This window comes from Desmodus rotundus, chromosome 9 (assembly GCF_022682495.2).
Source record: "Desmodus rotundus isolate HL8 chromosome 9, HLdesRot8A.1, whole genome shotgun sequence".
NCBI classification, from domain to species: domain Eukaryota; kingdom Metazoa; phylum Chordata; class Mammalia; order Chiroptera; family Phyllostomidae; genus Desmodus; species Desmodus rotundus.
The window spans coordinates 62440488-62466897 of record NC_071395.1 but is presented as its reverse complement, the minus strand read 5'-3'; the positions used below and the strand labels follow the sequence as shown (position 1 = coordinate 62466897).

General features: G+C 50.2%; 1 protein-coding gene across 1 annotated transcript; it reads right to left on the bottom strand.

Moving 5' to 3' along the window:
• Positions 1–25274, bottom strand: ALKBH5 (alkB homolog 5, RNA demethylase). The gene is made up of 4 exons (XM_045198979.3): positions 23730–25274; positions 15511–15591; positions 5076–5231; positions 1–4176 (listed from the first exon to the last, which is right to left on the bottom strand). Exons 1-4 carry the CDS (start codon positions 24500–24502, stop codon positions 3999–4001), a joined length of 1188 nt encoding a protein of 395 aa, XP_045054914.1. The 5' UTR covers positions 24503–25274; the 3' UTR covers positions 1–3998.
• Between the last annotated feature and the right edge of the window lie 1136 nt (positions 25275–26410).

Below are 26410 nucleotides of genomic sequence, written 5' to 3'. Positions count from 1 at the left end.
TTAATTTAAATAGCATATTTTATTTAACCCAGCATGTCCAAAATATTTCAACACATAATATCGAGTAACTAATGATATATCTTACATTCTCTTTTCATACTAACTCTTCAAATTCTGGGGTGTATTTTACACTTAAAGCACATCTCAATTCAAACTAGCCATATCCTCAGGCGTTCAACAGCCAAATTGTCCAGTGGCTGCTGTATTGGACAGCACAGGTCTAGCCTTAAGAAACTGATGGAGAAAATAAGGATGCAAATTAAATTTAAAAGTAGTGCTGAGGCTGAGAAATTTCAATCCAATTAATCTGTTCAACAATGAAACCAGTAGGTCATATATCAGATTTAATGACAACAAATTTACTGGTGAAAGAGCAGCATAGTGGCCCCCAAAGATACCGGGTCCTAATCCCTGGAATTTGTAAGTTTTTTCACGTTTTACACTTTTTTACCTTGTAGATGTGATTAAAGACCTTTACAAGGGAGATTGTTGTTGATTATCCAGCTGGGCCCTAAATCCAGCCACACCAGTGTCCTAGTGAGGGAGGCAAAGGGAGATCTGGTAAACAGAAAAGGAGCCCATGTGGCCACAAGCCCAGGAGCTGTTGGGAGGGAAGGACTGGAGTCTCCGGGAGTTTCATGGTCCTGCCAACACCATGATTTCAGCCCAGTAATAGTGATTTTGGATTTGTGACCACCAGAATTGTGAGAAAATAACTTCTGTTGTTTGTGGTAATTTGTTGCAGCAGCCACAGGAAACTCATACAAGCAGAGGGATGCGATTCCATTTACCATATTGTGGTTCAATTAGCACAAGTAGGCTACAGACAAGAATGCACCCCCCCCCCCCCGCAAAAAAAAAAAAAAATCAACAAAAACATTCTGTGAAAAACGACCAGCTATACAGAATTTATAATAAAGAGTATTGTATATTTTATTTGTAATTTATGTGCTACACATCTTTTATATCAGTACAATTTATAATAATGTGTGTATATGACATATGCCAGGTCTGTCTTGTATCCTCAGCACCCAGCACAGAGCTTGGCACACAACAGGATACACAAATATTTTCTGAATGAATGAATGAACATGACTTTGGACCTTAGTTTCCCCCACCACATAACAGGGTTGGAGAAATGGGATGGGCTCCTCAGGTGGGCAGTACTGGTGCCAGATGTTGTCAGAGCACCTATTGTGTGTGTGAGGCTGGGCTGAGGTCAGAGGATGATGGGGCACAACACCCTGGCCCAAACAGCAGGTACCCCAGGATGGGATCTCCCATTTCCTTAAGGCCTTTACAGGCTTGGGGACTGCTCAAAGGATTGTCACAGGCCAAGGGAGAGGGCACCAAGGAGCAACTGTACAGGTGCAGACACTGAAGCCAAGGACACAGCAGGCCCTGCCTGCTAGGGCTGGACCCCCTTTCCTTAGCTTCTCCTATTTCTCAATCCTACTGAGCAAAGGGCCTCTTTCATCCAAGAACTAGGAAGAACCAGAGTCTGGCTTTGTCACAGCTACAGAAGAGAGGCCCTCTCAGCTCCCCAGGTCTCCATGTGAGCCCCCATCCCATGCTCCCAGTCAGGGGCCCAGGAATAGAGTGGGGGTGCTCACCTCTACATGTACAATCAGCATGATCTTTGGCTAGTCACTTTACCACTCAGCTCCAATGTGTTCTCTCTGGGGCATCCACAGCCCAGTCTGCAGCCCAGTGCCACCCCTGCAGGCCCAACTGGCCAGATCTGTCAGCAGTTTGCAGGACTGAGTCCTGACTGGAAACTTGTTCCATCTGGACTCTCCTAACTGTTAAATGGGCAGTTAAGTGGCTTGCCAGGTTTCCACAGCAAGAATCTGGCCTCGCAGACTGGCTTGGGGGCACTGGAAGCAAATGAGGGAGCCCCTACACCAAAGCCCTTGACCAGAAACTGGGAGCCAGGTGTGGGACCTGGAGGTACTAAAACCCTCTGGGCCTCACTCCCACTTCCCAAACATCTGTCTCGTGCTTATATCCATATGCCACAACTCTGCTGTATCCATTTCGAAAGCAAGGACCAGAAAAGTTTTGCTCACTACTGGGGCCACCGTGTGGGCTTGGCCAGAACATAAGAACTCAAGAATGTGTTTAATGAGCAAAACCACTTGCCTATCTTCTACAAAGACCTGGCTCTCCCCCCGCCTTTGCTCATGCTGTCCGTCCTTCACTAGCACACAGCCTCTATGATCACCCCTAGGAAGAAGGGCTTCCAGAGCCCCGCAGGGGACAATCCTGATTCCAGGGCACCCAGACACACCATTTATGAAACCCACCCTCCTGGGAGTGGGAGAGAAAGCAGAAGGCGAGTCCACCCTGGTGGGCAATAAGCTCTGCCCACCACCAACCCCTGTTTGGAGTTTAAAGAGAAAATAAAGGGATTGAGGAAGCACCAAAGGCAAGCCCTCTCTTATGACAGCATCAGACAACTGTTTCAAAATATATTAGATTTGGTTTTTATTGTAGAGCACATATATGAGGGCAAAGTGCTGCACACACAACTACAAATCATTTTTGGGGAAAAAGCTGTAAAAAACAAAACAAACAAACAAAACCCTGCAACTGCTTTAGTTATGCAGTTCCAACTTGAGAAGTCACGCTGGCAAAGGAGTTCTGGCCCCTGAGAAGGGATTCTTGATGTTGGCTGCCCTAAATTCCTGCAGCCTCAGGCCCAGGCCTCTGTGAAACAAGGTCCTCCTATGGTGGAGGCACCCTGGGGACTGCGAGGACCTCTGTCCTCAGCAGGCCTGGTTTTGGCCCTAGCTGGCAAGGAGACTTTTCTAACGAACCCAGACCAGCAAAACCTTAGTCCTCGAGAATCTGAGTAGGCGGAAATGGCCAAAGACTACTTTTTCCTTTTATTACTATTTTTTAAAAGCCCCTTCCCATCTCCCATGCCCCATGGCAGAGGAGACACCAACCTAGTGTGCAGACCTGAGCTCTGGCCACGGCTGTGGCTGTGGCTGCAGGTGGACAGAGGTGGACACCTTCCTACAGGGATGATGTGGACAGAAGGCCCACACTGGCCAATACAGAAGAGAGGAAAGGGGAAGAAAAGACAAGAGACCAAAGGAAAAAAAAAACAAAACTGAAAACAAATCCCTACTACACACCACAACAGTTTTCCATACCCCAAATGCTAGACTTGGAAGGACATCAGTCCCTCTAGCTAGAAACAATTCCTAGAACTGCTCCACATGGCAGGTCTAACTGTTCATACAACTGCACACACATGCCTGAAAGGAGCAATCCAGCAAAGAGGTGTGCTCTTGGAGAGAGGCCAAGACCACCGGCAGCCAGCTCCCCTGCAGCCAGGGACCTGTGGGCAGAGCAGGCTGGTGGGTGTGGAGCATGCTGGGGCTCAACCCGCAGCCCTGGTGTGCAGGGGCTAGCACTGTTTAGGCCCCTGACCAGTCGTGTCCTGAATGACTCAGCCACAGAAGGAAAAGGGTGTCTGCATGACTTTCCAGAGACTGGAAAGCAGGTGACAGGTGGAAGGACAGCAGGACCCCTGTGGAGCCAGTGAGGCCCAGGAGATCTCTACCCAGCTTTGACATGGGGCGGGGGGGGGGGGGGGGGGGGGGGGACGGGACACTGAACTTCACTTATAACACTGAGAAGGATTTACATATAAAGCAAAACAATAACTGTCTGAACCAAAACATTTTGTTGTTTTTTTTTTAAATAAAACTGGCCTGACACAGCCCCACTTGAAGATGGTTGCCCTGCATACCTCTACTGGCCACTCCAGCATGAGTTTCTGTCAGCCTTTCCATCCAGGAGGAAAACCAAGAACTAATTCTCTTCTTCAGCCTTAACAGGCAACAAACCATGGGGAAAAAAGGGTCCAAAAAAACCAAAAAAAAAAACAAAAAAAAAAAAACCCAAAACAAAACCCCTCGAAACGAAAGAAAAATGGGGTGGCTACGTGAGGATTAACCAGAGTTCCAGAGAGGGTGCAGCAGGCCTCAGTGCCTCCGCATCTTCACTTTCCGGGTGGGGCTGCCTGCAGCCTCTGAGCAGTCCTCCCCAGACTCGTAGGACTTGCGCCAGTAGTTCTCAGAGCTGAGGCTCCCCCTCCGCCGGTGCGCGGGCAGTAGCACTGAGCGCCGGTTCTCCTCCTTGTCCATCTCCAGGATTCTAGGCCTGCAAGGGGTTGGAGCCGGAGGAGGGAGGGGTTACTTGAGAGGCTGGCCCAAGGCCAGGGCCTCCCGCTTCTAAACCCTCTGTACCCAGTGCTGACCCTCATTTGCAAATGGTTCACTCCAGCTTGGTGGTTTTCCCCAGAGAGGTGGCACTGGCAGAAGCAATGGCACCGTGGTCCCTGCCAACGAAATGCTAGCGGCCGCCCTAGTCTTTGAGACATGTCCCAAGTACCCTGTGGATCTGCTTGGCTGAGTCTGGTGCTCTGAGTCTGCCGGATAGGAAGAGGCCTTCCCCATCACAGCCTAACACCCTGCACAGTCCTGCCATCTCCCTCTACTTCCCAATCCCCAGCCCACTACTGCCACTTTCTATCTCAGCCCACCTCCTCTCTCTGCTCACCAACCCCACTAACCCCTGAAACCACCAAGCTCTTGCCTGTGTTTCAGGCCATACAGTAGCTCCTGCCTAGACTGCCCTTCCCGCAGGTCTTCCTCATCCTTCTGGTCTTAGCTTAAACAGTACTTCCTCAGAAACCTTCCCCAATCCTTCCAAAACGGGTTTTTGATCCACCACCTTCCAAGTCCCAAGCTTCCCTCCTAACATTTATGTACAATACACAAGAGTGTCTGAGTGGACTGAAAATGTGAGATCTTGGTCAAGCCACAAGCATCCCCACTTGTTGGAGTCTCAGCCTAACCTCTTCTTGCTGGGAATATAGGCCATCAGTCAGAGGTCAAGGATGAATGCCACCAATGCCACCAACCCAGGGGAACTAGACATAAAGCTTTAGAAAGTTGGGCAATGCCAGGCTCCTAACCACCTATCCCAGGCTTCCCTACCCACCTCACCCTCCAGCTGGGCCATGGGGCTGCTTTGCCAGCCTTTGTTGAAGGTCCTACCTGTGAGCAGCATCAGGGTCTGCCTTGCGGTGGGACCGCTTGGGTTTCAGAGCAGGGTCCCTGTTGTTTCCTGATAGGCGATCTGAAGCATAGCTGGGTGGTAATACAGAGCTGCTGAGGGACTTTGTCTCCAGCCGGGGCGCGTCTAATCTAGTCCTGCAAAAGAAACAGGCATGGGGATTATCTGTGAGCCTCTCATGGGGGTATGGATCCTACCAGACCAACTCTCTCTCCAGGCAGGCTGAGTATAGAGGCCAGAATCCCTACTCTGTGCCTCAGTCTCTTGTGGTTCAACGAGGGATTGTTTGGCTGACTTCCAAAGATACTTCTGAAGTTCAGGTTTAGAAGGGAACGAGAGACTTCCATGATAGGAAGCTGCGGCCCCAGGAGAAAGATCCCAGGGCACTCTTTCAGTTGCATGAAGCAGCCTCAGGCCCAGAGGGTCTCTGGAGCATTTCCACCTACCAGATGGCTTCAGGCCCTCTGGTGGGCACCAATATACTCTAACAGACATCTTCATCCTTGCCTGAAACTCCAAGACAGGAAGGTTCTCCTGGTCCAGGTCCATGGAAGGGCTGGAGGGAATAGAGTGTGAGTTCCCCCACTCTCTCACACAGGGACACTGAGGCCGTGGCAGAGCCAGGAGGTCCCAGGCCCAATTCCACATTTAATTGCTTGTCCCACCACAGCCACCTGGAAGCTTTTGTTCCTTTCAGGATCCTGACTGGGCCAAGGACTTTTTTTAAAGATTTTATTTATTTATTTAGAGAGAGAAAAAGGTAGGGAGAAAGAGGAGAGAAACATCGATATGAGAGAGAAACATCAATCGGTTGACTCTCACATGCCCCCAACCACGGACTGAACCCAAAACTCTGCACGTGCCCTGACTGGGGAATGAAAACAGTCGACCTTTTACTTTGTGGGATGAGACCCAATGAACTGAGCCATGCCAGCCAAGGCCCAAGGGCTTTTGAAGGCAAAGTCCCCACCTAGTACCAGGTACGAATTTGAAGGAATATACTGCCTAGTAAAGGAAGGACATGCAAGGTAAGGTCAAAGAAGAGGGGTTGTAGAAACTGGGCAGGGAGGTATCCAGGGCAATGATCTGAAGCCAGGCCCGGGAAACCTCAAAGAAGCCCAAGGCTCCTTGTAGGATACAGGGAAGGCTGGCAAATCAGGCTGGTACAGCAAGGGGCTGGAGAGAGGCCTGCGATGAGGAGTTATGGGGGTAGAAGTGACAAAAGGCCCTGAAAGCACCTTTCCCATAGGCTGCTGAGCACAAAGTAGTAATTTGGTTCTGAGGAAAAAGGTGCTGGGATCAGGGCAGGAGTCAAAGTGGGGGTGGGATCAGATGCTGCCTTGCCCTGGGCTGCCTGGCATTCTTGGTAACAACCACATCCAGTCCTCATAGCTCCCCCTACCCCTACTGGCTGGCCTGCTGTAAATAGATGGAAAAACAGAGTCAGAAAAGCAGCAGGTCGCATATCCTGGAAGTCCTGGGAGAAAGGCCTAGGTGAAAATGCAAGCTGGACAGGCAGGAGTCACAGGGTTTTGACCCTGAGCAGGAGTGCTCTCCTGAGGCCAACAGGGAGAACATACATTCTGATGCTCTCAGGCTCAAACTAGTGGGCAGGTAGGCAGGGTACCTGGTCCCTGCCCCTTTGCTTTGGCCTCACAGAGGTGGAAGCCAGAGGGGCGCAGCTTCCCCAGTCTCAGCCTCCACTCTGGATACTCCAAGATCAAGGAAGCAGGACCTAACAGCAAGAGAAGACCCAGCCCTCGTCACCATCCCTATCTGGGCCTCAATTTTCCAATCTGGGCAAAGGAGGGAGAAATGTGACGGGCTCTAAGGCCCCTTTAAGTTCTCAGGGTCTAGAAACCAAAGACAAGCTGCCTCCCTCAAGGATAGGATTCTTTAGAGGAGCACCAGGAAGAGGTGGTACTGGGTAACACCCAGACAGGAAGGAGGGATGTAGAATCAAGAATCACCTGAGCCCTGAAAGCCCCCTTCTTTACCAGGCCAGACCTCACATCCCTGCGCTGCTAAGAGTTCCAGGTGGCAGAGATCAGACCAAATGAGACATTAGCCATTAAGCTTGACTTAAGGACTCCAAGGGTCTGAAGTCTTTTGGAGGAACGTTCCTTTCTGGCACCACAAAGCTAAGTCCTACACTAAGATCCCACTTGTGCCAGGGAGCACACACTCAGAGCAGACAAGCCCCTTGAAGCCAAAAGCCCCTGGTGAGCAGGGACGAGCATCCTGGAATTGTTCCCTCGGGTTAGTGACAGATGGCAAAGTAAACAGCAGAGCCACTAAGAGAGCCCAACCTCCGGGGCTGGAAAACACAACCGCATCCTGCCACACAGGCACAGGTCGCATAGTCCAAGCCCTGGTAGGGCCCTGCCCTTCCTTAGCTGCTTACTACCTGAGTGGCCTGCCTGGGCAGCCAGGGGGCAGTGGTGGCAGCTCCTCACTATGGGTCTAGGGCTGCCAGAGAACCTGGGGAGAAAGGTATGACCAGCCCAGACTGGATAGGCCAGGAACATGGACCAGCTCTGTTGCTCTCTAGCTGCCTAAATGAGGGAAGGGGGTTGTTCTGCCCATGCGGCAGCTCTACAGCTACTGAGGGGCAGCCCTCAGAGGAGGGGTGACCAGAGGTGGTCCACCTGAAAACCAGACTCCTGTACCCACTTTGGGGACAGTATAAGCTCTAGGGCTCCTGACACATCCCCTGGGGCTGTTATAAGCACACCTCAGAAAAGCTGGAGAAACTACAGCCCTCCTTCTACTTCCAAAAAGCCACAAAGCTGCAGGAAGCTGGGCTAGAGCCAGATCCCAAGCCCAGAGCCCAGCAAGAACTTAACTTCAGAGTACTCCCCTCCTAAAAGGCAGCAAATGCCCAGGGAACAGGCCAGGCCCCCCAGGGTTCAGTGCACAAAGCCACAAATTTGGAATAATGAAGCCCAGTTCTAGCAATAAGGTCTGGGCCTTCTCAGGTGGCAACAGATCTGAGTCAGCATCCAGGGATCCAAGCAAGACACAGGAGGTGAGGGTTAACCAGGGAGACTATCACACCAGAAAGGTCACCCAGGGTGTTAGGACAGCCCCCAGGACAAAGGGTACAGGGGAAGTCAGAACAAAGGGAGGATGACAGCATCAATGTGATACATGTGACCTAAGGGGACAGGAGGGGGTTGACCTGTCCTCATTCGTGGAATCCTTCAGAGAAGCTGCTGGGGACGACTGCACTAACTGTGGGGGTGGGAAGCAATGTTAAATTGGAGAGCAAGTCACTTGCTTAGGTCACACACCTACAACCCCATGATGGCCTCTGAAGCCCAGGTGGGCTCACTTCACTGCAGCAGAACACAGCTGAGGAGATAGACCACCATTTCTGGGAGGTAGTGAACCAGTCTGCACTTCAGGCCCCACTGCCAACCACTCCCCCAAATTCTGGCTGCACCCTCACCTAGCACCCTTGAGCTACAAACCCTGGCTTTCCCAAGGGAGGCAGGAAGCAATGTGGTGGGCCTATCTGAGCACCCCGTCTATTGAGTGACCAAGGCCCCTAGGTCTAAGCTCTAGCACCTCTGAGTATCAGACTTCGCGAAGCCCAGATCTGTAACTACTGTCTCCCCTACAATAGTATCCACCCCCTTGGGGGCACCCCCATCTTCTACCAACCTCCCTCAAACATCACCTCCTCTCCAACTCCTGCCCTGCTCCCCCAAAAGAGGTAGACAGGTGTAGAGGCCTGCTATAGTCAGAAGAGCCTAAAAGGCACCCGAGGGCTAGTACCCAAAAAGAGGGTATCCCAAGCACGTAGTCCTGGGCTTCCAGTAGACCTCTCCCCGAACACAGCCTGAAAGATACCCAGACCCCAAGGGGAGTCTTGCCAAATCATTCAGCCTGACTACAACAAGTGCCCAAGGATCCCCTAGTCCAGGCCTGGTAAAGTCTAGACACCATCCTCCAGGAACTAGAAGACCAGACTTATTTTCCTTCACCTGAGCCACTGAACAACATGCCTCCTGGAGTTCCTTCCCACCCAGTCCATGTGCCTCTGCTCACACTGTGCATCGACTGGGCATCGGCATCCCCAGTGCCTACCGTGCCCTAGCAAGGTCAGAGAGGAGGTGTGGTAAGGGAGGGGGCTAGGGGAAGCACACATAGCACGCTGGAGTTTTCACCAGGCCCAGGCACCACAATCGGTCCAGTTTACAGGTGAGAACATAAGGCTCAGGTCACTCACTGACTTGTACTCAGCAGGGAAGGGGCAGAGCCAGGCCCAGAACCCAAGCCAGTGACACCCCCCAATTGGCCTCATCACCCCCTTACTCCTTGGACAGGCTGTGAGTACAATAGGCTGGTCAGGCCGAGTGGGTGGGAGAGTGTGTGGGCACACACTCACTGGACCAGGGAGGAAGAAGCGGCACAGGAGACAAGAATCACGCAGACAGACATGAGGGCAGGGGTCTCGGCAGGCTGATGTCTCAGGCCTGGTCAGGGAAACCAAAACCTGTCCACTCACCCCCACCCACCCGAGGGGGTACCCTCAATTCTCACCTCAGCTCGTTCACCCACACAGCCTCCCACTAGAGCTGCTCTACTTTCAGGGAGGGTCTCCCCCTGACCCTGGGACCCCTCAGCCTGAATGACCAAATAAACCATTTAGCTCAGCCTCCTATGACAATTTCTCCCATGCGAGTCCCCCACCCCAATGCTCACGCTTCACTGGCTACCCAGCATCCTCCAGATTTCTCTGGCACAGCACAAAGACTTTTCTATCTTAGACTCTATCAATTGCTCTAATCCACCTCTCTTTATGTTCCAGACCGAACTACCTCAGAGTCCCAGACGCCAAGCCTCTGTAAAGAGCATCTCTTCTGCCTGAACTGTCTTTGCCCCTAAGCCTCTTCCGTGCTGCCTGTGCCCACACATCCTTGATCACCTTCAGATGGTACTTTTCTGGAAAGCCTTCCTTGGCCAGTCCCAGGTGAGGTGCTAAATGTGTGCCTTCCCTCAAAGGACAAAGGGAAGGAGAAGAGACCACATTCCTGGTATTAGCACAGAGCCTAGCTAACACCAGCCTTTGTTAACACTTGGCAAGTGCATCTCCAGCTGGCTTTTCCAGCTTCGGCCTCTTCTGAAGTAAACACCACTTGACCAAGAAGGGTACTTACACTGCCTTGAGCCACTCCAGGTGTCTCCTGTGCAGACCCAGTGCAGTTCTGGGGGCTTCCTGAAGACCCAGGGATTGGGTGCCCTGGCCACCTACCAGAAGGCCCTGAGGCCCACAAGCTCCATCATGATGATCAAGTGTTGATCCAAGGCCTCTTCCTTTATATCACTTCTTAACTACAGAGATCCTCGGTACTTCCTACCTTCCAGCCTTTGAGCTTAATCACCATTTCTGCCTAGCATGCAATGTCTAACACAGAAGCCAGATCAACCAGGCCTTTTTATTTTTATTTTTTGAGAGTATAGTTATTAAAGCTGAAGACAGTGAAACAAGGAAGGGCTTAGGATAGAAGGAGCACCAGGAGAGTCCAGACTGGAGATGCTGTTAGCTCACTGGGAAGTCAGAGAAAAGGGGCCTTAGAGACAGGATCAGGGTGTCAGCCCAGGATGACCTGCCGCAGCCCACTGCTCCCCTGGTTCCAAGTCCTGTGGGGACCTTTAAGAGTTTAGGAGACAGCATGCCTGAGAGGGAAGAAAGGTGTGGGTGTGCCGCTACCAAGCCTACCTTAAACACCAGCCCCCTCCTCCCCTGCCCTATAACCCCACCGGCCTGGATGTAATCTTCCTGGCTAGGCCTCAGGAAACACACTCTGCTTCTAGAACAGTGCTCATCCTGCCTATGTTGCACTGGCATGCAAAAATGCCCACCTATCACATACCAAGCACCAAGGGAGCTAAGTTTCCTGCATGTTTGCCTCAGGTGCCTTGTGCATGGTTGATGCTTAATGTTTCCAAGTCTGGAATTCCTGCTCAAAGATCCTTCCAAACTAGCTTTCCACAGAAGTGCCACCTGAAGGTGGTCAAGGATGTGTGGCATAGGCAGCACTCCACTCAGTGCCTAGCACCTATGCCAGTTGAGTGCCTGGCATAGGGCAGCTCACAAGGTCCTTCAGAAGGTACACACCAGGGAGTTGTGGGGAAAAAATGGACCACCGCTACCACCTGCTCTGAACTGTCACCTGAGAAGTTGTTGAGTCCTTTCATTCTCTAACCAGTAATTTAAAACTTTACACCTTCATAAAGGCTAGGTCCAGCTTCCCTGCCCAGGTGCCAACGATTGACAAACGTGTATTGGGTGGCGTGCCCTGGGTGGGCTGGGAAACAGTGATATTCAGGGAAGTTGGGGAATGCCAAGGAGCTGACCAGCCTGCAGCGACTGCCTCAGCTCACCCCCCCCCCTCTGTAGAGTAGTCCCCTTGTCACTTAAAACATGCTTATCAAGCAGCTCTCTACTTGCACAGCTGAGGCAAGAAAGGCCTTCTGTATGTGTTTCTTTCTTAAACTCATAGCATCCACCCCACTGACACACTGAGGCAGGAATAGGGCTTGGCGTGCACCACTGCGCCACCCACCAAGGGACCACAAGACCCAGCACCAGGAGAGCCTTACTCAGCCATTTACTGGTAGTGCCCTCAAATTATAACACTAAACCCAAGGATTCCACTACAGAGGCTCTCAGGTCACTCCCAGTCTATCAGTTCTCCCCATGAGAAACAATGACACCACATGCATGACAACTGAGCACCACTCATAGTAAAGGGAGCTACATTCTACTGAACTAGAAGCACTTGGCAGCCACCCACCCATTTCCCCCCATGAGGCCCTGAGAAAGACCACCCCAGCTGACTGACCTGAGCCAGTGACAAAGCCCCTAGGCCTTCCCTCTAACCTTAAGAGAAGACAGACTGTCTCTACCCATCTGCTTGTGAGTAGGGCCAGGCTCAATGCCCAAGTTCTACCCATCTGAATGTGACGATACCAGAAGACATCAAGTCAACCGGGTACCCACCAAGGCATGTCCCTGATATCTGGGAAGTGCCTGGGCCAAGAATGCTCCCCTTTTCATCTGTCACCAGCTTGTCCTTTTCTATTTTTTTTTTTTAAGATTTTATTTATTTTCAGAGAGGATGGAAGGGAGGAGAAAAGAGAGCCAGAGGATATCAATGTGTGAAAGGAAAAATCGATGAGCTGCCGCTCACGTGCCCCTAATGAGGGACCTAGCCGCAATCCAGGCAAGTGCCCTCACTGGGAATCAAATTGGCAACCTTTTGGCTCACAGGCCAGCACTCAATCCACTGAGCCACACCAGCCAGGACCAGCTTGTCCTTTACCAAGACAAGCCCCTACAGCTACTCTGGAGCTGCTCCTCCTCAGCCTCAACTGTCCTCTAGGTCAGGCCTCATGCTGAGTTCCCGATGGATCTGGATCTCCCTGCCCCTAGAGAACACTGATTTGGAAATTCACAATGCAAGTGGGTGGGCTGTGACAGTTTAAATGGGGAGGAGCTGTAGTGAGATGGCTAGAGGTGTGTATACGATGCTCCCTGAATGTCAAATCAGCCAACACCTAAGCCTTGAGGGTTGGCTAGGTTAACCAACTTTCAGTGTATAGATGTAGGTCATTTGGGGGGTAGGGTGTAGATCAGAAGCTAAAGATGATAGATGGGAAAGCATTCCCAACGAAGGCCGCACTGTTCCAAGAGCCCAGGACACAAGTCCAAGGACAACACTAGGAACTGCAGGTGCTTTAACATAACTGAGGAGAAGAAAAGATTAGGCTGGATGGATAGGTAAAGCCCAACAAGGAGCTTGGATTTTATTCTGCAGGCAACCGACAGACCTGCGCCTCAGCTGCCTGGAGGAGCTGGGGAGCACCCTCCTACTCATTAGCCCTCTCACACCAAAGCTCTGTGTCTGCCCTCCAGCCTAGTCCCTGGCTGGCTCTCGGGACCACTCAAGTCAGGTCAAAGAGCCTCAGTCACCTACAACAGCCATTCTGAGGTCAGACCACTGCCAGGGGCCCAGGTGGCTAAAGAGCTTCTTGGAAGAACTGGATAACAGTGCAGACATTTCCGTCCACCAAGGAGCATCCAGGCAGCCAGGTATGGGAGCCACCATTCAAGAAGGAAACAGCTGATGCTCTGGCTACGGCCACCTCCATTTGTATACCCAGGGAAGATTTCCCTGAGATAAAGCTATCTTCAGAAGCTTGGGGGGAACACCTGGGAAGTTGCTGCTCTGGTTCTGTATCACCCTGGAAGTTCTTCTCCAGTTCTTGGCCTGGGTGGACTACTGTCCCTGGTGGCAGTTGGTGGTGCCAGGCAGAAACTGAGAAGAAATGAATGGCACTCTGGGCTCCATCACTTCTAGGTTCTAGGTTTTGGCCTGTGCTGAGAACTGCAAGGCAGATAAAAAAACCTTCTGATGAACTGTGGGAACATTCTTCGGTTAGAGGAGAGAGGCTGCCAGATGCCAAGCTGACCTGTATCTGGAGCTCCTAAACATGCCCAGCGCTCTGCCTGCATCACAGGTCTAAATCATCTCCTTTCCACAGACCATTAACACAGAGGGGCTCAAAGTTCTGACTTGATGAAGTGGCAGAGCCACACCAAAGAAACTTCCCACCACATTATTCCAGAGTTCTAGGTCCAAAGTTATCGAATGAAGTTAGAAAAATAAAATAAGGAAAGTTAAGGAAATACTTAAAGAGAGCTCCCATGACTAAACCTGGAACTGAGGATAAAATAAATGCCCACGAGACCATACTGATATAAGGAAATGATTAAATAAAGAAATAAACAAATGGGGGAGAAGAAGTCATTCCTGTGCAGAATTCCAAGTAATCTGTGTGGCTACTTCTCCCTTAAAAAGAGCTACCTTCCCACTTCATGTGCCCTGCACACAGAAACCTCCTCCCTGAGGGTGCGGCAAGGACAGGAGAACGGTTTCACTCTGGAATGCAGGAATCTGGTGAGCACAACGTCAGCCAAGTGATCGGCATCAACATCAGCAGTGTTAAGTCCTGTGCTCTGGACATAACATTAAGGAGAACAGTACTTCATACCTCTGTGGTCTTCCTCCTCAAAACCTGTAACCCCAATCTAACCGTGAGAAAAACATGAGACAAATTCCAACTGAGAGACATTAAAAGAACACCTGACCAATGTTACCATGAGCAAGGCAAGACTGAGAAACAGTCACAGCCAAGGAGACTAAGGTGACGTAACAACTAAATATAATGTGGAATCCTACAACCAAAAAAAAAGACATTAGGAAAAAACTAAGGAAATCTGAATAAGTATGGACTTTAGTTAAATAATCATGGGTCTATATTGATTTCTTGATTGTAATATAAGATGTAACAACAGGAGACATGGGGTGTGGGGGACATGGGACCTCTTAACACTATCTTCACAATTTTCTGTAAATCTAAATCTGTTCTAAAAAATATAGTTTATTTAAATTAAAAAAAAAAAAGATGGCAAGCTATAGGATGTTCTGTTCCAGCCTGGGTCTCAGCACTAGTCGTGCTCTGCTCAGTAACATCTCATCCGACCCTGCACTCCGTTCTAAAGGCAGGCATATATTGACGCAGTGTCTACCTGGCCCAGTCCATTCACCCCATGAGCAGAAAGAAAAGAGTGCCCATGAGGCTGGTGGTGGCAGTGTTGGTCAGTACATCTCTGCCTCCCTGCCGAGAGAGGAGGGACAGCCATAAGCTACACACCTGAGGAACACTGCTGCCTAACCTCCCACCTTCATTTCCTACCCTCACTCTCTGCTCCTCTCGAAAGTGAAAACCTAGGCATTTTTAAAGCAGGCTGCTAAGGCACAGTCTAAAAATAATCCGCAAAAACACATGTGACAAATCAGAATCAAGGAGGTGGGGAAAAGAAGGGGGGGGGGTCTGAAAAAGTGTTCCCCAAATCCTGTCTTAAGACTATTCCCATAAGAACATTAGCAGCATGTGCTTTTGTTCAGCCCTAAGCTCCCTAGTTGAACAGCCACAGAACTTAATTTTCTAAAGAAGAAAATATACCTTATTCTCACAGAATTCAAGTTTAAAAAAAAACCAAAAAACCGACCTTACCACCTTTTTCTTCTCTCAGGCTTTAGGCTACCATGCTACTGATACAAAGGAACCAAGTTCTAAGTCACAGGTGGCAAACACAAGGCCCATGGTCTGAATCCCGCCCGGCACCTTGTTTTATCCCGCGGCAGGGCTGAGCTCCTTGCCGGTAGTTAGGGAGTAGTTACATTTACACAGTCCTAAATTACCTCTGGCCCTTTGAAGGCAACCGCGAGGCTGATGTGGCCCCAGGTGAAAATGAGTTTGACACTGCTGTTCTAAGGGAACCCAGACCCACATCTTCAGACAGGCAGGCCTGCAGGTGCCAGTCACCAGGGCACTTACTTCCTGAGGATGATGACCGCTCTGCGCTCCTTGATGTCCTGAGGCCGTATGCAGTGAGTGATTTCATCAGCAGCATATCCACTGAAAAAAACCAGAGTAGGTGAGAATGGAGAGTAGACAATCAAGATTCCTGGGGCATGGGGCGATGAGGAGAAAAAAATATGGTTCAAGTCCATGGCAGCTCTCTGCCCCATTATTTGAGAGGGTCCAGAATCTACATAGAAGGAGAATACCATGTTAAGCTCCAGAACACTTCTGTCCAGAAACCATGCATGGAAACCTTAAGGCAGAAGCCAAAGCAAGAATCTCCCAGTACAGGATAGAAGGCTTTCTTATAAAGGGCCTTTAGTCACTTTGAAGGCAGCTGGAGTGACTCAGGCCAGACCCCGGTGACAAGAAAATCATCTCCTCCTCCCTCTTCCCTTCCTCCCCCACCCTTCAGCTTACTGAGGAATCCAAGGTAGATGCAATGTTCAAAAAGAGATTGTCTACTTGAAATATAGCTTTCAAAAAAACCTCCATTTGGGGGGACTCCAAAATCTTGAAGACAGTTGTGTTTGGGATATTTTAAGAATTTCCATCACACTCAAATATCTATTTCCATCAAGATACACGACTTTTAAAACTGCTCACCGACCAATGAATGTAGATGGCTGTCCTCTTCACAGCTAACATCTCTCTAACTGATATCTGGAAGCAAACTCAAATTTCCAAGCCCCCTCATGCGCCGTCATTGGGCACATGGTATCCCAAGTTCCTCTACTTAGCTGAGGCAGCTTTATTCAGCCAGAAACATACTTGGTTGCAGGCCTGGAGGGAGTGGGGTGCCTTCTCTGCCTTCTCCTCCTGCTCAGGACTCCCTTGACCACCCCGGACTGTAAATCTTCCTCTACATGGCTTCTTGTCAGCTCCCTTCTCAAGGGCAGCTGTAAAGACATATGCTTAACTGTCACAAACACTGTAGGCCAGGCTGCCCCACTGTGGGCAAGACGCAAGAGCAAATAAAGAAGTCCGAGAGGGAAGCACCTCTGAACTGGAAATCTGATTTGATGTCACACTGTAGGTAGTGAAAATAACCTCTATTTTATGGATTTCCTCTCAGAGCTGCTCCTAAACCAGAGTTGTTCAGTTTTCTCTGTGAACACCAGTCACTCAAGAGACTATGGACAAACGCCCACAGTCAAATCAATTTGGAAAATGTTAAGGAGTTTACAGATCTGAGAATACTATAGCAAAACAATCTGCTGACTTTAACTGAGCACTGACTAAAGAATCTTCTCTCAAATAACCCCCATTAATGTTTGCAGCATGAAAATGCCATATAGGAGTTGAGGAGTTGAAGAGACTTCGATTTGAACCTGAGCTCTACCACCTGCTAGCTTTCTGACCTTAGTTAAGTCACTTGCGAGGCCTAAACCTAAGTTTCTTCATCTGTAGTAGGTTCTGGGTATTCACTTGTTATGCTTTATAACTCAGGTGTTCCTTTACAGCCACTAATTATAAAATTTTAATATTTAAAAAATTATTTATTGCCCTGGTTGGTGTGGCTTAGTGGATTGAGCGCTGGCCTGTGAACCAAAGGGTCACTGGTTCCATTCCCAGTCAGGGCACACGCCTGGGTTATGGGCCAGGTCCCCAGTAGGGGGGAGCTTGAGAGTCAACCACACATTGATGTGTCTCTCCCCTTCCCCTTCCCCTCTCTAAAAATAAATAAATAAAATCTTTTAAAAATATTTATTCATCATATGGAGAGTTAAGGAAGGGGGAGAGGGAAAGAAACATCGATTTGTTGTTTCATCCATTCATATATTCACTGCCTGATCTGGTACGTACCCTGACAAGGGGTTGAACCCGTAACTTCTGCATATTAGGATGATGCTCTAACCAACTAGGCTAACTGGCCAGAGCTGGTTATAAAATTTTAAAAGGGGGACAGTGCCTCCTCCTTCCAGGCAGAATTACAGAGTTACATGACCACATGGGTTGGCATCCATGGAAAGAAATAGTGAGAGGCCTACCTGCAGAGCTGCTGTGAGAATTAAGTTAGATAATGCAGGGTGCCTGGAACCCCACCCCCATTTACTAAACATTTGACACAAACCAGAGGGCCCTGGACCACCCTGGGGCAATCCAGAGCCTTGGGTTCAGCACCTGCCAAGATGTGATCCAGGCTCCCCAAGCAGGGATCTGCCAGCAGTGGAGGCCTCCTCAGCCCTATTTCCAAGGCTAGAAGCTTTAGGTCTCCTCCTAGGTTCTTGCTACTCCACACTGAGGGAGTGCAAGGCAGTCCCATAGAAACACAGGACTTCCTCAAAGAGCTAAATCCAATCCCCCAAAGGTGCTCCAAGGTACATTTCTAAGGCTTAAATCTGCAGTACTGGCTACAGGCCACCTTCCCTACTATTAACAAGTGTTATTGATCTGACTTTACTACAGGCACTGTCCACGGCCTGACTTTCCATCTCCAACAAGAAACCCTTCCATTAATACAGTTCTGGAGAAAATCCAGATGTTTATCAAAGCTTAACAGTTCCTGTATCCCAAAGGGCTCTAGAATGTTAAACAAGCCATGCCAGGTTCCTGCCATGGAGCCCAGGCCTCAGAACTAGTGAGGAGGTGGGACTGCAGAGGCCTACAGAAATGACCATGCTACTGGGCCCCCTGAAAAGCTCATTAGCACTGGTCTCCTAGAACTTCCTGGCAGCTGGGACAGGGCCTACTGACCCCTCCCTTAAAGGATCAGGCTCCTCTGGGAGCGGGAAGCTCCAAGTCCTGAGCTGGGGATGTTCTTCTGGCCAACCTTCAGCAGGAAGGGTCCAGCAGAGACCAGAGGGTTATTTACTAAGGAACCTACTTGCTACAAGAGAAACTGTTTGCCAAGTCCTGGTCTGCCAACCTGAAACTTAATATGCCCTGGGTCCAGCCTTACTTGGCATAAAGAAAAGTTCCAGTACCTCCTGCTCTTTTGTTTTCGGGGTGGGGGTGGAGTACTGCATGCTGGTCAGCCTGTCTGGGCTGAGTCCCCTCATGCAGAAGTGACTAGTATGCTGCCAGCAGAAAGACTCACAGAACATGGCTCTGTCATCCACAAGTTCTGTGCCCTAGGGTGACTCTGGAGAGTCTCCTCCCCTGGAAAGCTTTCCTCATCTCCCCAGGACAGGACTCCCCTACACTGCCCACCCACACCTCTCTATGATTACATTTAGTCTTGGGGAAAACATCTTCCCTACAAGACAAAGCTTCGCAAGGTTCTTACTCATCTCTGCATACAGTGGACATAATAAAATGTGTTAAGCTCAACTGTTCTACTACTTTGAAGCCTCAGTTGCTACACCTGCAAAACAGCAAGTCGTTCTTCAGAGGATTGGTACAGGTTAAATGAGAAATATGAATAACTCAGTAAGAGATTATAAATCCTCTAGGGACCATCTTAGAGACTGAGTTGTCAAGGCACATTTCTACAATGGCCCCCAGTCCCCTGCTACTGTGCCCTGCCTGGCACAGGACAGAACCAGAGATGGCGGGACCAGCCAAGATACTGGCCTTGTGACAGCCTCCCTCTGGCTGGTGCTACCCACTCTGGGCAGCCTCCAGTGATAGGCCTGCATGGCTGAGAAGCTTAAGCTTTTTGCAGGCAGCAGGCCAACCACCTGGCACAGGGGTGGGATTGTGAGCTCTAGACCCAAACCTCCAAGAAGACACATGGCGTAATTTTGTTGGAGGTCCTGGGACTCCCTATGAAGGTCAACCTTCTCCAAGTCCCAATTCTGTATACACCAAGGTACAGATAAAGAGTAGCTGAGCAGAGAAAGCAACTCATCTCCACAGACACTTTAACCTCAATTTCAAGCATTCAGTAGTGTGAAAGAGATTCAGTCTTCGATAACAACTCTATGGTATTAACAGGCCCATTTGGCAGAGGAAACCTGAAGTCCCAGAGAGGTTAAGTAACTTGCTCAAGGTCAAACAACTATGTTGATGACAATGGAACACCAATCGAACTCTTGGTTTCAGTGTCTATGCTACATTTTTGTTTTTTGATTGTGGGTGGGGAATATGTAATGAGGGGTAGGAAGAAAAGTCCATTTATGTTTCCTGGTGACAAGATCCAATCTGTCCTTAGGGCCTCACTGACCTCAGCAATACCTTAGCAACAGCTGCACACGAACCACCCAGACGAAAATGGCCATCCAGCCCTGAAATTTTTATGGCCTGTTTATTTTCTGCTTGCTCTGAGCTTCATGATTAAGATCACAGCTCACTGCTAGCTTCCTTTTCCTTCGCTGCTATCTGCCCTTTTTGTCAGGCCTGACAGAAGCAAGGTCTGGCCCAGAGGGCCTCCTGAGAATGCATAGCCCTGACTTCATATAGAGGTTCCTTCCCCTCCCATGGAATCAAAAGATTCCACACAAGAGATGTGGCCCAGGCCTATGTGCCCTACTTTCCCAACTATTTTAAGCCAGAAAGCTAAATTTTGCTTTCAACCAGCTGAACAAGATCAGCCCTTAGCCCAGAACTGACAGGAGTGCCCACTCTACCCCGTAACAACTGTGAACTAGAAGTCACAGAATGAGCTCACCTCTTTGTACCCCATGACAGGGTGAGATACCGTAGTCATTTCCAGATAGGTGGCTAAGGCCTGGGTCTCAGGCATGTGGCCACCACAACCATTGACCATGCAATGATTAAAAGTAGCAGCAAGTAAGCAATTAGCCTTGAGGTAATTGTTCTAATTAAACCAACTGAAATCTGTTTTAATGTGCCCATTCACCCTACAAGAAATAGGAGGAGAAGTGTGGTATGAAGAGGAGATAAAATATATTTAGTTCCCTAGAGAACAGCATTCAGAGAGGACCCACCGAAGCCCAACAGGGGAAAGTTACAAAAAAACAACTGCTGACTCAGTTTGGAAAGAAGTTTGCAGCACTTCCAGAGGGTCTATGAAACCTTGATCTAAATGCCCACATTGGGACACTGTTGAGGCAATGTGTGCCACGCACTAATATCCATGGTAACAACTATTAATATAAGAGTGTATTCTGGCCCTGGCTGGTGTGGCTCAGTGGATTAAATGCCAGCCTGCAAACCAAAGGTTTGCTGGTACAATTCCCAGTCAAGGCACATGCCTGGACTGCAGGCCAGGTCCCTAGTTGGGGGCGCGTGAGAGGCAACTGCCCTTTGATGCTTCTCTCCCTCTTTCTCCAAAAATAAATAAAATCTTTTTTTTTTTTTAAAGTGTATTCCAGCCATGTTGGCTTGGACAGGTATGGATAGCACTGCCACCAACAACTGAAGTCTGAGTCAGATAAGAATGCCTAGAACCCTTCCCCATCTGCAGAGAACCACTCTTCCTTAGCAGTTCCCTTCCAATGGCAGCCTTACAACTCTTCCTCACCCGTGGGCTGGGATACACACTAGGAAGTGAAAGAAAGCTTCACCTTTTTACCAGCTTGGGTTAGAACCCAAGCAGGATTTGAAGAGAACCACTATTAACAAGCAGGTGTTCACCCACCTGCACACCAAGTAAGCTGAGAAGTGCTAAGTGAGCAGGTGCTATAAGATTTAAATTAGTGGGGGTGTTCAGAACCCAGGAGCAATGGTTCACAACTGGGGATGATTCTGCACCCCCCAAAGGAAATCTGGTAATATCTGGAGACATTTTTGTTTGTCATAGGTGTTAAAGCACCTAGTGGATAAAGGCCAGTGATGCTGCTAAACATTCTAAAATGCACAGGACAGCCCCAGCACAACAAAGAATTAGTCAGCCCAAATGTCAACAGTACTGCCATTGAGAAACTCTGATCTAGAGCTTTACCAAGGCATGCCTCACCAGACTCTCTACTTCAGGTCCAGGTTAGATGTAAGGACTAATAACTTCACCTGTCTTAAGTCAGCATCTAACCATGCCCCTTACCTATGGCTATTCCCTGCTGCTGCAGCCAAAGCCTCATTTGCTTGCCTAACTCCTATTCACCCTTCCAGCTCCAGCTTACTCCCCAAAACTTCCAACATCCCAGAATGGGTTAAGATGTCCCTTCTCCCCCCTCAACATACTCCTGCAGGTACCTTCCTGGGCTATAACTGTCTGCAGTCTCCATTGCCTTGCAAATTCCATAAAGGGAAGAGCCATGTTTTAGGCTCCACCAAATCCCTAGCCCCTTCTCCAAAGAGTAAGGGCAGAGAATCATTAAATGACTGCATAGAAGCAAGTACCCATTCAAGTGCCAGGTTCTCTATCATGCACCAGATCATTTAATTCTACTAAGTTTTGGATGTTGGCATCATCCCCACTTTACCCCCATACTTTTCATATGAGAAAGTCAGGACAGAGGACACCCAGGAGATCCCAAAGCAAATGAGGGTTGGATTCAAGCTTGAGGCGGCACTTTTCAGGACGTGGCTAAGCCTCCTACACTAACTCTACAAGCCAAGTCAGAATGAGGGGTAGGAGGGGAGGGACTAGGAAAACTTGAGGACTTTACTATTCTAAAGAAAAGATCGTGTTGCTGTTCACTAATAGACCTGCTTTAAAAAATTTTTAATTTTCAATTACAATTTACTTCCAGTATTATTTTATATTGGTTTCAGGTATACAGTATAGTGGTTAGACAGTCATTCGCTTTACAAAATGTTCCCCAGACCTGCACTTTAAGAACATGAAACTTTGCTCTTCAATACAGGGGTGTTCATATATACCGTGGTGCAGGGAGTCTCAAAGTCACAAACTGCCTCTTGTGATCTCATTACACACATGACTAGTGTTACACCTTCTGATAACAACCCTAAGGGTCTGTGACTATGTGGAAAATTAACATCTTATTAAGAGACCAAATACAAGGGCCCTCCAAATTCAAGAGACAAAGGCCCTTGTACGAGGTCCTTTCAGCATCTAGTACCCTTCAATGAAGTCAAACACTAAGCTGTCTTCCACAGCAAACCACTTGAGAGGGACTGCTCTGGAAACCCCATCCTAAAGGGCTCTGCTAAAACATCAGTCTGGGAGCACCATGTATAGGACTGAGGAAGAGCTGAGAAGCCCAAATGACAAAGAGGCAACTGACACATTAGAAAGCCCAAGTACTGCTTCTACTGCCACTGACTTCCCAAAATTCCCCACCAGAAGGCCTTGGGTATCACAAGGCTCTGCTGCCATCCCAGATATGGAAGCAATTTCAGCTGTTCAACTTAAATTAGATGACCTGCTCCTGATATGAAGAGGGCTCCAGGGATCCTGCTTCCCCCCACAATCCTGGGCTATACCACACTGCCTGCACTTTTAATCAGAGATTAAACTGCTTGCAACAAAACCTCAGCGTGTCCTGATCCCACAGTAGAATCTCGTCGTCAACCAAGCCACTGTGAAGAGCTGAAGACTACACCTCCTAAAAAGTTTTGGGGATTACTGAAGTGTACTGCTAGATTTATCTGTTTCAGGACTGGAAGGAGGCAGCTTTCAGGTAGATGTTTTGCTTCATATAAACAGCAAAGGAGTTCCAGCAGGCACTCTTCTCAGCAGAATCTCAGGCCCAAAAGAGGTCAAGAACCTAAGCTCTGCTGCTGACATAACTACAAGACCAAATTCCAGGTAAAGAAACCAGCTTTATTTTGTTTCATTTAATCCTGGTAACAGGTAACACATTCTTACAAAGGACCAATAGCCTCTACTGCACCCACAGAGACTGAACTTTAAGTGTGGGCTGCACTCCATTCGTGGTTCAAACACAACTCCGTTCAATTCCAGGGAAGTCACTCCCCCTCTTGGGAATGGAAAAAGTGTATCGATTAAATATGCTCAGGGGCCTTCCTCCATATTTTCTGTTAAGAAATCTAAAAACACTTTCTCTGTTAAGGAAAACACGAATACCCGAGTTGGAAAGATTTTGAAATGGCAAGTTCAACTCATTTTTAAGAAAGTCATAATTTGAAAAAGGAGATTCAAAATAAAAGTGACTTGCTAAAAATCACATAGAGACTCCTAAAACCTTAGCCTTCTGGAAGGATTAATTCTCAATTATGTCCATGATCACGTCAAACCTACCCTCGGGATACAGGATCCTAGATGGTTCCCTGACCCTTCCCTGCTTTCATACTATATGTTTTAAACGCAGACCCCTGAACGGGTTAGAACTGTAAAGTGCGGGCTCCAATTGGTTCCCGCCACCAGGGTCAGGGTAGGCAGTTAAAGCAGCAGGCCCGCCCCCTCCTCCCAGGTGGGTTACCTGAGCACAGTCACGCTGCCCCTGCGCACTGGCAGGGAAAGCACAGGTTCCGACACCCGAATAGGCTTGAACTGGAACTTGCAGCCGAAGCAGAGCGCGGAGTCGCTAAAGAAGGACACAGACACGATGGGGCGCTCGAAGATATGGATGGGGTCCACGTGGGACACGATGCAGCCACCGGGCTGGTAGTCGTTGATGACGGCACTGTTGACGAAGCCCTCGGGAATGACTCGGTGCTCTACCAGCTTCTGGATCACCAGCTGGTGCACCCACTCGGGGATCTCGTCCACGTCGCCTGGCGGGTAGAGGCGCTCCTGGCCGGGCCCACGCTTCTGCAGCTGGGCGCCATAGGTGTAGCCCTCGCCGAAGAAGTACTTGTTGCGCAGTGGAGCGCGGTCCACCGTGTGCTCATTGTACAGGCCCTTTTCCGCGCGGGACACCACCTCGTCGATGCGGGCCTCGATCTTGGCGCACTCGTCCTGGCTGAAGAGGCGCATCTGCCGGATGCCGCTCTTCACCTTGCGCGCCTCCTCCTCCTTCTGCAGCTGCTGCTCCTCATAGTCGCTGCGCTCCGGGTCCGAGTCTTCCTGGTACTTGCGCTTGGCCCCGGACACCGGGTAAGGCTCGGCGGCAGCCGCGGCCGCGGCGGCGGCCGCCACAGCGGCGGCGGCCGCTGCCGCCGCTGCCTCCCGGCTACCCGTCTTATAGTTGTCCCGGGACGTCATGGACTTGAGCTTTTCACGCAGGTCCGTATAACCGCTGGCGGCCGCCATAGCCCCGCAACGCTGCTTAGGGGACTTCGGGGCGGGTAGGGCGGCCGGGCATGGCTCTCGGGGGACGTGCCCCGGGGCCCCCGGAGGGAAAGGGGTCCTCAGCGTCAGGCCCCCATGCGAGGACCCGCCGGGGGAAGTCGAAAGACCAGGTGCTGAGTCGAGCCTCAGAGGCGGCGGGTCATGCAGCGGCGGAGGATACGGTGCTTCCTCCTCCTCCACCTTCTCCACGTCCCGGGCAGCAGGGGCACCAGCAGCACCTCATGCCGCGGAGGGCCACTGCGCAGGACCGGCTTGACTCCCCGCCAGCCCCTCAGACGCCCGGCCCAGCCCGCACTTTAAAGCGCTCCTCACGACGTCACGCGCCGCTCGCTCGACGTCCGCCAGCGCCGCTCGTCCGAAGACTCGTCAACGCGCACGCGCAGTGACGCCAGCCACCGCGGCTCCGCGATCAGCGTGCATGCGCGACCCTGCGGGCCGGGTCAGCAGGGATGAAAGCGCAAGCGCAGACGGGAACAGCTCCTCGTCCGCCACCCCTCCCCCACTCTAGGAGGACTCCAAGGGAGCACCCTCAAATAGCAACCTGCCTCCACGCCGTGCCACCTCCACTACCGAAGGGCTACCTCCACAGGGGTGCGCTCACACTGCCAACGCTGTCGCTGTGTTGCGTCACGGCATCGTCCGACTGTCCGAAAACGCCTCAACTCCCAACAACTTAGGCTGTCGGTTACCGTCCCTTTTGGCGCTTTCACTTCTTTCAAGGGCCACCAGCCACGCGCCGGGCGGGCCCAGACGGGTGCTTTCTGAAGGTGGTTGGTAATCATGCCTGTCAATCAGGCGGTCGCCTTGGCTACTTCATCCGTCACTTAATTAGGGGTGGGGAGGGCCCCTGAAGGGTGAATAGGTGGCTAAGTAAGTGCCTGAGTGAAGATCTTACTGGGAGAAAGATGTCAGACGCTTAAAAAAACTTGTGAAACTAAGGAGCCGAGAGCCCTGAGTCCCAGCTCTGAACCCAGATGACGATGTTCACAGAACCTGGACGCATCGACCGGGCGCCTCAGTGCCCGCCCCCCGCCCTGCCGCTGCCCGGAGCGGACGTTCCAGGAGTCACGTCCGGGTGGCGGTGGGTGCATGCGCAGTCGGGGGGCGCTCCGGGATTGGCTTAGTTTTTCTTTGGAGCTGGAGATGGGGATGAGGGTAGCTCTTCCGCGAACGCCAGAAAACTGAAGGGGACAATTGGCTCGCGAATAAGACAAAACTATAGATTATTACTGGAGACAATTCAAGTTTTGAAGCGTGCGTCAGGGTTCTAGGCGTGAGCAAAGACGTGGCGATGCGAAGTGCGCAGGGGCGGGTCCACAGATAGTAGTTTCTGCTCAGCCTCGTCCTTCTGTTTTGCTTGGCGTTCAAGGCCTTTGTTGAAGACCCTTTCTGCCCCTTTCTGCGAACACTGAGCTTCAGTCCCGCCCTGACACTACCAGGTCTGCGGACATACCCTGTCACACCTCCTGGCCTTTACCCAAACTGCATCTTTCACCCATCTTTGATTTTTTTGAATCTCAGTTCACTTCTTTCCAGTACACTTCTCAGGTTCTCACTGAAATAATATGCGTATTAAGTTTCATGATCTGGTCTCAGTGTCTGCCTTCAACCTCAACTCTGGCCGTTCTCCTAACCAGTGTGCCTCCCCACCCCCACCCCCACCCGCCCCGCAGTGTGTCAGGACATAAGCACAGACTCTGGATTTGACTTTTAACCTCCTGACAGGCTGTATGACCCTGGACAAGTGACTTCCCTTTCCGAACCTCAGCCTTCTGGTCTGTAAAATGGGAGTAACAGTGCCCACCTCATATGATAGTTGTGAGGATGAATAGAAGTCATATATGTTAGGCAGAGGGGATTGCTGATCTT